Source organism: Syngnathoides biaculeatus, chromosome 10, assembly GCF_019802595.1.
Source record: "Syngnathoides biaculeatus isolate LvHL_M chromosome 10, ASM1980259v1, whole genome shotgun sequence".
Lineage (NCBI taxonomy): Eukaryota > Metazoa > Chordata > Actinopteri > Syngnathiformes > Syngnathidae > Syngnathoides > Syngnathoides biaculeatus.
Window position 1 is genome coordinate 5,981,114 of NC_084649.1, and position 13,903 is coordinate 5,995,016.

The 13,903-nt window shown below is 42.0% G+C and overlaps 1 protein-coding gene across 2 annotated transcripts in view; it reads right to left on the reverse strand.

The window, feature by feature from the left end:
- The window catches only part of lrig1 (leucine-rich repeats and immunoglobulin-like domains 1), a 46,280-nt gene that overhangs the window by 3,051 nt on the left and 29,326 nt on the right, over nt 1-13,903 (reverse strand). For both annotated transcript variants that reach the window (XM_061832017.1, XM_061832016.1), the window contains exons 9-16: nt 10,705-10,785; nt 8,504-8,575; nt 6,970-7,041; nt 6,679-6,842; nt 4,999-5,355; nt 3,971-4,252; nt 1,217-1,651; nt 515-649 (exon numbers count right to left, since the gene is read on the reverse strand). In XM_061832017.1, the coding sequence (XP_061688001.1) occupies nt 515-649; nt 1,217-1,651; nt 3,971-4,252; nt 4,999-5,355; nt 6,679-6,842; nt 6,970-7,041; nt 8,504-8,575; nt 10,705-10,785 (1,598 nt within the window). The remainder of the gene's footprint in view (nt 1-514; nt 650-1,216; nt 1,652-3,970; nt 4,253-4,998; nt 5,356-6,678; nt 6,843-6,969; nt 7,042-8,503; nt 8,576-10,704; nt 10,786-13,903) is intronic.

The following is a 13,903-nucleotide window of genomic DNA, read 5'->3' on the forward strand; positions in this document are numbered from 1 at the left end:
CCACCAGCTGTATGTTATACTTTCAATTTCCATTGGAGTTGGTTTTTTTTGCGCGCAACGCAGAATATCTGCGAAGAAACTGCATCAGCAGTGCACAATTGTGCACGCGTGCAGTTTAGAGGGAACATTGGCTGACGTCTTTTTTTTTTTTTGGCACGCTGTCCCGTGATCGACCAAGACTGCCTTGCGATCGACGCATTGAGCACTCTTGATCTCGGGTGAGGAATGAGCACACCTCATTACGGAAATGAGATTAAATTAAATTCAAGGCATTCACACACTACTTTTGTTTGCTTTCTGTTTTTACAATAGCCACCAAGCAAATTAAAGTAATTAAAGTTACTTGCATCTCCAGCTGCCACATAGCTAGTTCCAGTGGAAACTTGTGGTAATGTAGCATATATTTAAATATTTAAGAAGAAATAAAACTTTACTGGATTGTTCAAATAGTTCTCAACCATTAAATCGAGTTTTAGAACGATCTGAGATGACGGTCTGAAGAGTCAGCAGCTACCTGTCGAGTCGAGGATGTGTCCGTTGGCCTGAGGTCCGCTGGCAGCCTCGACACGGATGCACACGTCTTGGCGCTCGGACAAAGTTCCCTGAGAGGAGAGGTAGCTCGGCACGTCAGGAGGAACGATCGTCTCATCTACACAAAAACATTTCACAGACGTTAGGAGGGGGGCGTTGTAATTACAGTTGCCCCCAGGGGGGGATGACTACAACGGGTGACTGGTTTGGAGTTAGCATTTGGTCTATAGAAGTAAAACAAACTGCGCAGCGTTTGGCTAAATAGGAGCAGATATAATGACAGATTCAAAATGAAACAAAGTTTCAATCTTTTCTTTTGAGAAATTACAACATAAGTAGTTTTTCTTGTTTTATGAAATGAAAGCTGCTGAAGTACAACAGTTGTGATGAATTAGCAGTAATAATGTCATGGGCGTGGCTCCATCTGCAGAAGCAGTTTAAATGCCGCGAACAATGCCACCTTTTGTACTGTCACTTTTTTAAACACGATGAATACTGACAAACCAGAAGACATGTATAATGTAATGTTTTTGTCCTTCACCTCTGTTCTGTGTGCCCCATCATATAAAAAGAGCACCAATGAATTTGCTTGTCATCATTTTTATGGCTATGACTGCATGTGAAAGATTTGACAGATTTGATCTTAGAGGCACAGTTTGCGTCTGGACTGCTCAAAACGACTCACCTGTGTTTGTGACACTGCAATCCTCGCTCTTTTTCCTCGTTTGGTAGATGATGCACACCCACACCAGGGAGGTCACCACGATACTCGTCACCACGGCGATGACAACGATGCCGACGGTGACCGTGCTCAGTCCGGCTGACGCGGCGCAGGGGCTGCGGCGCTGAGTGACCAGCAGTTGGCTGTGAGCGCGCTCCGTGCCCAGTGTGTTGGACATCAGGCAAGTGTACCGGCCGGCGTCCTCCAGCGACGCGGCGCCGATGACCAACAGCTGATTGCCGGGGGTGAAGTGATGGCGGCCTGAGGGGCGAAGGGGCTGGTCGTTGTGTAGCCATGTGATGCGGGGCTGGGGGCTGCCCAGCGCCTTGCACTGCAGGGCTACCGTGTCGCCCACGACCACGTTACGATCCTCCAGGGCCTGGGCCAAGTGCGGCGTTTCTGCAAGCCAAGAGGGAATTGAGTTTGTGAATGCATTCAGGTTTTAACCAGCCAGCAATCCATTTAGACATCCCAAATCTGTGCATCATTGGTTCTTTTCCATTTTCCCCCTTGAAAATCAACAAAGTGATTGCTTGTTTTTTTTTTTAAACAAAAATTGGAAATAATTTCTAAAAATCCTATTTTAGGCTCAAATGGGAAAAAGAAAATGAACTCAAACAACAGGTCACAATACTGAGTTTGGTCAGGTTTTAGTGACCTGAAAATTTGCTAATAAGCAGCAGTAAATATAAAGTACGTTAGCTTGGTAGCTGCCTTCATAATTATATCAAGGACAAATATTTTCCTCTGTTCAACAGGTGGCACAATTGAGAACAGTTTCTCATTTACTATGGAGAGCTCGGGGCAATTTAGGCCTTATTGTCTGCCCAAAGACACTGCAACAGTGGACAAGGGGAAACTGGATTCGAAGAGCCAACTTTTCGCTCAGTGGACGACCCGATCTACCAACTCAGCCACAGCCCCCAAATACCGTATGTTTGAAAAGTTATAGTATTGGGCGTCATCTAATGCAGAAGCGATGCATATGCTGCAGTCAGAACCATTTTAACAATGTTTTCTTTCCTTCCTTCCACTCTTGTCTATTTGCACTACAGCGTACTCACTCAATTTCTGGGGTCTTTCCCCCTTCACCGAGAGGAAAAAAAAAACAAAAAACACACACACACACACAGTTCCTTGTGTATCATTGCAAATTGGTTGGAAGAGAAATGAATATAATAGCATTGTTAAAGCGATTTGCCCCAGGTTTCATTGTTCTGTGTGACTATGAATGAGCTAAAAACAAGGCAATCAGAGAAATGAAATCAATTGCCATGTCTTCCTCCAGATTCACACATTTTTCCCCCTTTCAACATTACATATTTGACCATATTATAATATAGTTCATGGATCATCATGTCGGTGATGACTGAGTGTAGCAGCGAAGCAGCTAACGTATCATTGGAACTGATGTTCGTTGCTAAGTGTCAAAGTAAACATGACCAATGACATGCTAAACGCTTCAATAGTTCTGAAGTCAATTTTTTGATTGCATATATTTGATGGAAGCCAAAAGTTGAAATTTGAAAAATGTTGTTTTTTTTGGTTTTGTTTTGTTTTTTTTATTTCTGGTTAAATTTAAAAAAAAAAAAAAAAAGTCCCTTTTTACTTTTTCAATTGTGACACTTAGAAAACCTGAGATACATAATCTGACATCCATGAACATTATTAAACAGACACATTTTCATTTAACACTAAGAGGATTTCCAGAGGGACAAAAAGCCTCCAGAGAACAAGCCTTCTAGTGTTTCCCCAGCAACTAAATGTACTAGTGAATGCTGCACATTGAACCGTGTACGTACGCACACTGAGAACTCCCTCTCACAGTGGGACGCACAGAGATTAAGAGATCTCACTTAACCCACTTCAGTCTTCTCTCTCTCTTGCTCTGTCTTCATCAATCTCTCTGGCACTCTCCACGTCTCCTTGAGTTCTCCACCACCTCTACCTTTACCGCCCCACACACACCTTTGCAGTATTGTCTCAAGCTCCCATTTTTACTCGCCAACAATTTTCTAGCCCCTCGAAGGCCACCCTAACCGCCTCAGTGTCCACCCCCCTACCACCACCACCACCACCACCACCACCACTCCACCCCAGACCCAAACCCAAACATCACACATTCAGTCAATGAGCAGGGCTGCTTGCGTCTATATTTTGCTTTGTTCAGTGGATTAGTCCTCAGCGACCTCAGCCTCAAGTACATTCCAAACGACAAAGCACCACCAAAGACCTCTTTTAAGGTCAACCCAATGAAAAAATATTCCCGTTCTTTTCATTTCCCAACAAGATAACTATGAACAACAATGATCTTAGTGAGCTCAGTTTGGTTTGTAGCAACAAGGAAGACCAGCCAATAAACTGAGAGCACTCAGGCCTACAGTGAAGCAGCCATGACTTGTTGCTCCCACACAGAGCGGAGGTGTAGTAGTGGGGGTTGTTTTGGAATGTCGAACAAACATCCCTCTGTGAGTCGCTCTTCCTCCCCCAACAGCCCCCTTTGACCCCAAATAGTGGCCTTTGGCTTCTGACCCGCAGCAAGGCCACAGCTGCTGAGGAAAAGAAAAATATAAAGCTGGCCATTCTATGGCTTCCCACATGAGAGCTGAGCTATTTACAAGAGCTTGCTTTTAGAGATGTGGGAAAACGATCCACACTGGTTAACATTCAAGTTCTAACCAGGTCCGTGCGAGCAAAAGCAAATGGAGTGATAGTTACCTAGTACAGTGAGGGTGGCGTTAGCAGACACCGTTCCCGCTGTGTTTTTGGCCGTACAGCTGTACATGCCCATGTCTTCCGGCTTGACGTCCATGATAAAGAAGACGTCGTCGTCGGGCATAACATGCATTCGGCGCTCGCGGGCGGCGGGGAAATCTGTGCCCCCATCCTTCTGCCAGGCAATCTGTGGCGCCGGGTGGCCCTCAGCGGCGCACTCCAGCCTGGCGGTGTGGCCTGTTCTTATGGTGTTGTCCCTGGGAGTCTTCAGGAAAGAGGGCAGAACTGCATACAAAGCAGACCAAACGGCTTCAATCAAAACCAACAGAGACAGAAACACAGCCATGAAAGTTTTCACAAAAAAAAATTCTCTCTCTCTCTCTATCTCTCTCTCTCTCGAGAGAGAGAGAGAGATCTCTCTCTCTCTCTCTCTCGAGAGAGAGAGAGAGAGAGAGCTCTCTCTCGATCTCTCTCTCTCTCTCTCTCTCTCTCTCTCTCTCTCTCTCTCTCTCTCTCTCTCTCTCTCTCTCTCTCTCTCTCTCTCTATATATATATATATACATACACACACACACACACACACACACACCACCAAGATGATAGACAGAAGAATAATTCTGTCATAACAGCAAAGACAGATTAGCAGAGTGCTTGAGAAATGGATTATAGATTCTGTCGTGGACTCAAATCAATTTGTTACAAATAGCAAGAGAGAAAAATGGTCTTTTAAGTGAAAGTGGAAAAATTCAGCATGACGACTAAACTCAATCGAACCTTTGTCCAACAGAACAATTGAAAAGCAGAGAAGTGCAATGTCAGCAAGCGTGTTATTTGGTGGGAGTAATGAAATCACACATTTCAACAGATAAATAATTGGCATGTTTTTGGTCCACAACCATGCTGTGGTTTTGCTACATCAACAAAAATCCCGACGACAGACAGAGAAATACAATGGCTTGTGCTGTATTTTCTAGTCAATATTATTACAATGACATCTACCAATATATTAAACATACGAGTAAAAACCTTACCATTGACAATGATGCGGGCCTTGTTGGAATAAGTGGAGCCAAAGTGATTGGTGATGATGCACTGGTAACGCCCCTCGTGTGCGAAGGTGACATGTCGCAAGTGCAGAATGGTTGTGTACTCCATCACCCCACTGGTGCCTCCTCCCGCCCTGTCAGGTGTGGAGCTTTGGTGGTCAGCGCGCACGTGTGCGTAGTTCTCCGTTTCGGCATGTCGGAGCAGCTCGTGGTCCTTGCGCCATGCGAAGGTCATAGGGGAGGAGCTGCTGCTTGCGGCCGTACAGGTGAGACGCACATTGCTGCCAAGGACTGCAACGCTGGTTTCGGGCTGAATGGTGATCTGGGGCTTGGGAAGGTCATCTAAAAAATAGATAAATAAATGAATGGATGAATGGATGAATGAATGAATGAATAAGGGAAATGGGAGAAAAGGTAAAGAGAAAATGGGGTAAAGACAGGAGACAGTTCGAAACAGGGTCTTGCATGCAAAGGGAGTTTACATAAATACGAGGGCTCCAACTAATGATTCATGAGCCTACAACAAATTTATTTTATTGTGATTGATTTTTCAGCTAATTTCGGACAATTTTGATGTGTTGCATACAAATATCAAATTGGTTTTGCTCAATCGGATCAGCTTTTTGAATTATGTCCTCATTTTTGTTTACATGTACAATTTGGCTTTTAAGAGGTTCAAATTAAGGGTTCCAGCCCTGATTTTTGAACACTGGTGACTTTAGGTATCCTTCAATTTACAGGGCTTACTTTCATCAGTCTATTAATCAATTCACACAAAGCAAAGTTTGTAACATTTGATTAATAAAGTGTAAATCCTCAGCATAAAAATAGATCCAAACAAGAGAAACAGATGCTATTTTCAGATTCAGCAATGCAAAATTGTCCTAATTTAGTTGAAAAAAAGAGACAACTGGAAAAAAAAACAGTTATTTTAGTAATGGATTAAACTGTCGATTATTTTTTCATTTAATTAATGAATTGGATAAAAAAAAACTATTTCCATCTCTCCATTAAACATTTCCTCTGGCTGTTGAATTTAAATATATGTTAACATGGAGAACTGGCATTCAATGAGTTAAAAATCAGGACAGGACCGCTCAGAAAGTGCAAAAACAAATTATAATTATGACTCAGTTGCTTGTTTCAAAGTAAAGGCAAATGAGTGCAGATTTTGATCAAACACTATCAGTCACTTTCATGGAGGACCACCAAAGTTTGAATTTTTACTGGTGAGTTTGAGAATTTGAACAATTTTATGTTAAACAATGTCTATAAACGACCGATCAAGTATCAAAATAGCTGGCTAATTTGATCATTTACACGCTGTGGCGACCTCGAAAGGGACAAGCCGAAAGAAACTCACTATTAGTTGTCAACTAATCAATTGCTCTAATATGAACATAAGATTGAAAGTAGGAAATTAAATCTTAATGTAAGGTAGAGTAGACAACATTTCCAGGAGTTTTTTTTTTCTCTGATTTACTATACATTTAACTTCTTCGTCTTATTATTATTTACAGTATCCAAGAAGATATTTTCAAGGGTTGACAAAGACTGTTGTAAAGCAAACTGGAACGTCATTTAAAAACGGCAAAAAGCTACACATTCACGATCCTTTTTGCTCTAGCATAGTTGACAATAAAAAACGGCAATACTACTACTCACCACACACAAAACTGCTAGATGGAGCATGAAATACACTTGTACCCTTAACACTCTCAGGGTAGGCACATGTGGCATCAACACCACTCTGTAAACCACGAGTCACCAACCACTCGGGCAGCCAGTGGAGCTGGCAGTCGCACAAGAAGCTGTCACTCTGGATGAGGCTGTGGAGGAGAGGCCAGAGCTGGATATTTGCTTTTCGTGTGGATTTCAAATAAAGCAGGAGCATCTTGAAATGTGCTTTAACAGCTTGTGCATGTTTGTGCACTAAATTATGTGAAAAGTGCTCACAGGGTTTTGAGGTTCTTCATCCTGCTTAAGGCATCAGGCTGTATGGAGCGAATAGCGTTCTCACCCAAGTTTCTGTGGGAATACAGCAGCAAAAGTCAACAATAACCCTCGTGATGCAAACGTCATTGCCATCATAGCCATACTAGGAGATACAACAGAATCCGGGTGTGTATGTCTGAAGATGGCTGTGAAAAAACTTGTGGGAAGTCTCAGTCCTTGTAGAGCGCACCGTATGTTCTACAACTTAGCACCGGGAAATCAAAGTTGAAGTTGTGGTAGGCTATCAAGAAAGAAGCAATTGTGCACTTGCAATAGTTTCTTCCTTTACATTAGAGTTGCAGACCAAGGGCCCGGGGGCCAGATCTGGGACACCAAATCATCCCTGAAGCAAATCCTGTACATCTACTTCCTGTTTCTTGCTAAAATCTCTCCCAAAACTTCAAAATGTCCACACTTATGCTGGACTTACAACTCGTGATTTTCAAAAACTGAAAGTAAAAAGGAAATTTAAGAAGCTTTACGGGAGTCACAGTGCCCCCCCTTCATCTCGAGCCTTTATTTTAATGTAGTAACCTCAGCAGTTTTAGAAGATTGAGAATGTCATTATTTGCCATGTATTTTCTAAGACTCGGCCTGATGACAATATCAAACATTTGATATCATCACGTCTTTTAATCTTTGCAGTGATGTGACACAACCAACAAACAATAGATGAGGTATAACGGAACCAGGAACCGAAAACTTTGCAAACAGAGGGGTTAGGGTGAAGTCTCTGAAGTTAGGATGTGATTAAACTCTAGAATTTGAGATGACACTTTTCCACTTTTCGTGATTCCAGTCATGACTATATTTTCGATGATACAGTATATATTTGCTTTAAAAAAAGGAATATATATATATATATTTTTTTTTTTTTTAATTAATTTTTTTTTTTTTTTGCAAGGTTTTTTGTTACTAAAACACTTGTAAATTGAACGATCGATGAGCAAACTTTCTATATTCACATCTGGTTGCTCAACAATGTGTTGTATATGTGTGTGGAATTATATGAAGCCATTACATATTTACAGTGGATGCCCGCTGTTTGCAGGGAATAGGAACTGTCACAGATGGCGAACAGCTAAAATCCAGATAATTGACACACATTATAATTGCGATTTTCAAAAAAACATGTAAACCCTAAAAATCGAATAAGCACACCCAAACCACCAATATATACTTCCATGGTTGGTTCCCCCCAAAAAGAGAAAAGATTTGAAAAATTGTTGGGGAAAAAATATTAAAAATTGAAAATGTGGGTGCCTAATCGCCAGTATGTATGTAAGTATGGGTCCATGAGATATAGTTTCACAGTAATAATGGCCCTCTAGGGGAAACAACTACAGTGTGGCTGGCAACAAAAATGAGTTTCACACACTTGTTTGCATGAATTAAGCATCTCTTTGCCAGCTACTCTGGCAAAGTCACCCCCTTTTTCTCAAACTATAGGATCTCTCTCCATTGTGAAGAAGACAAAGAATTGTGGAATACTCACAGGTGCTCCAGGCTCTCGAGGCCAGCGAAGGCTTTCTTGGCCACAGACTTAATCTTGTTTCCAAACAGAGTTCTGCCATTCCCAAACACAAAGGACATTGATAGATGAAGAGTGAGGGTTTGGGAAAGAATGGGGAGGAGAGAGTGGAATACAATTAGCTTAGCACAATCTGATATGGGGGAGAAGGACAAAATGGTGGAAGTTGAAACTGTAAAGCTAAAGGTAAAAGTGTGTGAATGTGTGTTTCTGCATGTAGTTAAACAAGTGAAGCTCTTTCCAGCGCCACTATTTTTGTCTTTTGATTAGTTGACTACACAGTACGACAACGAGTTCAAAGAAAAAAGCTTAATTAACAAGTTTATATTTTGTGCCGTCAACTGAACTTAGTGAATTTCTGCCTGATGAACGTTACTGAGAATGCAGTCATACTGGTGCCAAAGAACAGTTTTCGTTCGAAAGTTTTTGTTAGGGTCCTCCTGGAAAAACCCGTCTGAACACGTACATATGAGCCTTCAGATGTCGGCAGATAGGAACCAATTTAGTGCAGCCACACAGCTGCGTTTCATGGCAGGCACGTCACAATTGTGTGAGAAGGTGAGGTGCGTTTAGGGAGACTGTGTAAATGAGTGGTTCTATATAGTAGCCTTGAAGTGGAAAACCCACCAGCAATTAACTAAACAGAAGGCCAAATACAATATTTTTAAAATACAGTAAATAACTTAGCACAACGGCAAATTAAAAACATAAGCCCTCCCTGTGCCTGCATAGGTTTTCAGGCCATTCAAGCAACACATTTTTCCTCATGTTTTGAGATTGTAGGGTGAAAGTTGCAACTGACTACTCGTATGGCCTGAAAGGGTAGCAATAATGGGAAAATGAAATGTCAGTATTTTAAGGGTAATAGCCCTTGAGCAACAGATGGAGAGGAAAAACAAAAAGGAACTATGAACCAGTTCATTTTTGGAGTGGTGAACTGAAGTTTGCACGAGTTCGCTTGGAAAATCAACTTTCCTAACACTGTATCTATATGTGTGTATTTGTATTTGAAGAGTTTGTTTTCAAAACGAGACATAGGCATTTTTTTCAGATTTACGAAACTCGCGCCAAAATTATCCATTCGGAGCTGGATAATTTTGGCGCGAGTTTCGTAAATCTGAAAAAAATGCCTATGTCTCGTTTTGAAAACAAACTATTTGTATTTGTGTATTTGCTAACATCAGACAGACTCAGTGAGTTGGTACTCTCTTATTTGGAGCCCTAATGTGCCTTTCCACCGTGGGCTCTCCCTCTGCCCCCTCAACCCTCATTTGGAGGAAGCGAAGGGAAAACACAGCTAGTTGGTTCATAGTAAAGTGTTGGATCACATGTGACCAAATAGCTCCTCTTGTATGCATGCCACATGACATCTATATGACCAATTTAAAATAATGTCTAGTAATCATTACCATTGCATTCTAAAATAATGCAGCAAGTTTGGGTGTCCCTGTGTGTACGCTTTGATGTTCCACCACCCTTTTCTGTTTCTCTCCATCCTCTCCCTCCCATGGCTCAGCTAACCAGGCTTTGGGTGGAGTGGGCCACTTACACCAACACTTGACAAAAGAGGTAGGGGTCAGAGTGTGGGGCATGTGAGGCGTTTGATTTTGATGACTGAATGCAGCCCTCAATTTCACCCTCTCTCAGCTCTTAACAACAGAGAGTGTGAAAGCAAGGGAAAGAAGAGTGCAGGCATGGAGTAAAAAAAATGGAACTAAGCCTATTGGGGAGTGGACCCCTGCCAGTGTGAAGAAAGAGAAAGAGAAAAGAGCCTTTCTCCTTTAGCAGTGCACACACTGGGAACCATCTTGGCTGGACATCATTTTTTCATCCTGCAGGTTCATTACTAGGCATTACTGCTCAAAGCCAGCACCTACTGTACTCCACATCCCAGGAGACTTCTCAACTCATTTCTCAACTTTTCACATTGACACATCTTGCCAACTTTGTGAACAGTTGTCCTTCATCTTGAAAATATGAAAGCACAATTAGTGTGGAAAGTATGTTCCTAAGAGTGCTGAACTTCAAATTAATTTTCATTGCACATCTAATACAAAATGAATAAGAATGTTGTTATCTTCCGCAGGACCACGAGGCGAAGAGAGACTGATAAAAAGAAAACTGCGAAGAATGAGAATTAAAAATGAGGAAAATGAGTTGCTCACAGCTTGCTGAGGCTATCTAATCCGGAGAAGGCCCCGTTTGTATCCTCTATTGTGCCTGAGATGTCGTTATGGTCCAGCTCCCTGCAGGGAATGAGAAAAGACGGTTAGGATAAAAACACTAAAAGGAGGGAAGATGAGAACAAGTTCACAAAGACTGAAGCCTTTCGCAGCTTTGGCACAGCTTCATCTTCAAGTCATGGGTTTGCACCCCTCACCTCCCGCACACCTGGTCTAAAGAGCCCGCTGCTTTACTATGCCAACCAAGTGGATACTTTCCTTAGCGAGGCAGACGAACATGCATGTGAGTGTTTGTATCAAAGCAAACGCACTGGAAAGCACAATTCATGACATTGCAGAGGATCTGGCAGCCGCAGTGTTTTGTATTGGGCCAGACAATTGGGTCTGTTTGTCAGACATCAGCACATATCACATTGCCAAAAGTCTGGATGGGGTTATAGAGCAAGCTTAGCAAATGTTGGGCGAAGATAGAATAGGCTTGGTGAAATAATGGCTTATTTTTGGGTGGCATTGGGAGTTCCTTCACACTTGTTGAATGTTTTTCCAGTTGCTTTCTCTCACCTTACAATCGAAACTAATGGTCCAAGAAGGGAATAAACACTTCTATACTAAATCATCTTTCAAACTTGAAAAAGACCTTTGAGGTTGCTGGCCAACCCCACCCTCCCACCATCATCTTCACAATAACATAATAACATGCTTCCCATGCTTTGCAGCCCCCCCATCCCCCTTGTTCTTTTCATCCCCCAATGCCCGTCAAACTGGAGCTGCCAATTTCCTCCTCTTTCTGGCTGGCTGGATGTGAATGGCTGTTGGCTTGTTAAAGCAAAGCCAGTGGTGGGGGCTCAATAGCAAGGGACCACAGTAGGAGGGAGCGAAGCGTTGACAGGCGGGGGCTATACTATGGGCCAACAACCAGCGTGGCCGAATAAGGGAGTATGCAGGCTTGTTTGGAGCTTTGACACCCCACTGCAGATTTCGGTGTCATGCCAGCTCAGCCAGCAAAGCAGGCCCAATTAAAGCTTCCCCAGCTAACTTTCAGGGCCCAATCTATGGCCATTCCCCCTTCCACTGATTAGATTAGGTCTGCCCCAAAGACACAGGATGAACACAGAGGACAAGAGAACAGATAGTGTGTGCGTATGAAAATAAAAAGGAGAATTGCCACGGTGAGGACGAGACTGTGCCGGCACGACACTACCATGCTCGATCACTCGGACTGTGGTCACCAGTTTTTCTTTCTCGATGTTCTGGGTTTCAATGTCTTTTTTTTTGTTTGTTTTTTTTTTTTAAATCAATGGATGAATTAATTTTTTTTAAACATTACATATCCATCCCTTTCAAAATGTGAGTGCGGGAAATCGCACAATCTGGTTACCGTGTGATCATCACAGAGCTTTTAAAGTAATAAATTCTGAATAATTTCAGAAATAATAAAAAATAATTTAGCTTTAGAATAGAACACGGACCCACACACAAAAACAAATGTATTCTATCCCCACAACACAGAAAGAACTGCAACACTTCCTCGTTTTTGCAAATTTCTACCATCATTTCACCCTCAGACTCATTCCAGACACCCGAGAGTTTGTTCAAGCCTGCTCTGTCTACACCCGAGAGAAGCCTTCGCACATTACACCAGCTGTTCTGCTGTACCCTTTCCCGATTCCAAGTTGCCCGTGGTCTCACATCGCCGTGGACTTTGTCAGCCCCCCCCACCCCACCAAGGTAACACAGTCATCCTCACAGTAGTAAATCGCTTTTCTAAATGTGTCCACTTTGTGTATCTCCCGAAACTCCTAGTTGCCCTGGCAATCGCTATAACATTTGTGTGAAGTCTACCTCACCTGCATTGTACTAGTCCCAGTATTGAGCAGGCTACTCTCATAATTACAGCCCTCCTATAGCTAGAGGTAAAAGCATTTATGTTCATGATCAATTATACTTCAGTGCATACATTGACACATTCCTAATACTAATTATTTACATATGTACAGGTACTTGTATTTTTTTTTTAATGGCAGAACGCATCGCACGACATAGCAGCTCTCTGCATATCTGCTCTATTTGTGTGTACTGAGTTCAGTTTGGCAAATAGCGGACAGTTGCGCAAAGATTCCAACTTTGCTTGTTTTAAGCTGTTTATAGACACTCCAGTTGAAGTTTACTCTAAAACTAAATAGATAACAAAAAGTAATTACACATTGTATATTTAATACGCCACATATGGTTTACAAACATTGCCGTCTTAATGCTAACGCACAATGTAAAACACCACCGATGGGCTATCGAAAATGAGCATGAAGGTCACTGTCATCTTTTACCTTAAAACAACAAAATATTCACACAGACGATGTAGGAACACATGCAAAAAGGTACTAAAAGAAAAGTCATACTACAGCATATATTCTGGCTACTTTGTGACCATCCATTCTCAGTACCGTTTATTCTGTTCAGGATATCAGGGTGCTGGAGCCGATTCAAGCTCATTTTGGGCAAAAGGCAGACTACAACGTGAACTGGTCCCCAGTCAGTCACAGGGCACATATAGATAGAGACAACAACAACATTCACATCATACAGATTTGAACCTGTGGCTGTAAACAATGTAGAATTTGCATGGAATATCAAATCTATCTATATGGAAGTATTCCTCCGTCTTCCTAATCAACAGATACTGCTATTTCTTCATCAGATGAGGATAAATCTGAGAAATCAACACTGGCCATAGTAGCGTCCCATCGCAATCGACCATTTGTTAGCGCGCCTATTACATCACATCCGAGCAGGTAGGTCATGTGACCCGCCAAAATGGCAGCTCCTATGAAAATCCGTAACTGCTGATAAAAATCTTCTCAAAACACCATTAAATGAGAGAGGATTAACATCACATTTTCAAGATACAGTACATGTGACATGACCTGTTGAATACATTGTTAATACAAAGCATCAGAATTCCCCTTTAAGTAGTAATCATGCAACACCACAAAGAGCTAATGAAATTAGTTGCCAGCACCTTTACTGATCGATTATCAATTTTATTGATTCATCGTTCTAGCCATAGATCGTACTTATAGGGTCTTACTACACTTAATATGCTTACTGTGTTACAAGAGCTTAACTAATATTAAAACATATTAGCTTTCACTGTTCCCATGCGGCAGATTGCCTTATCATCAGC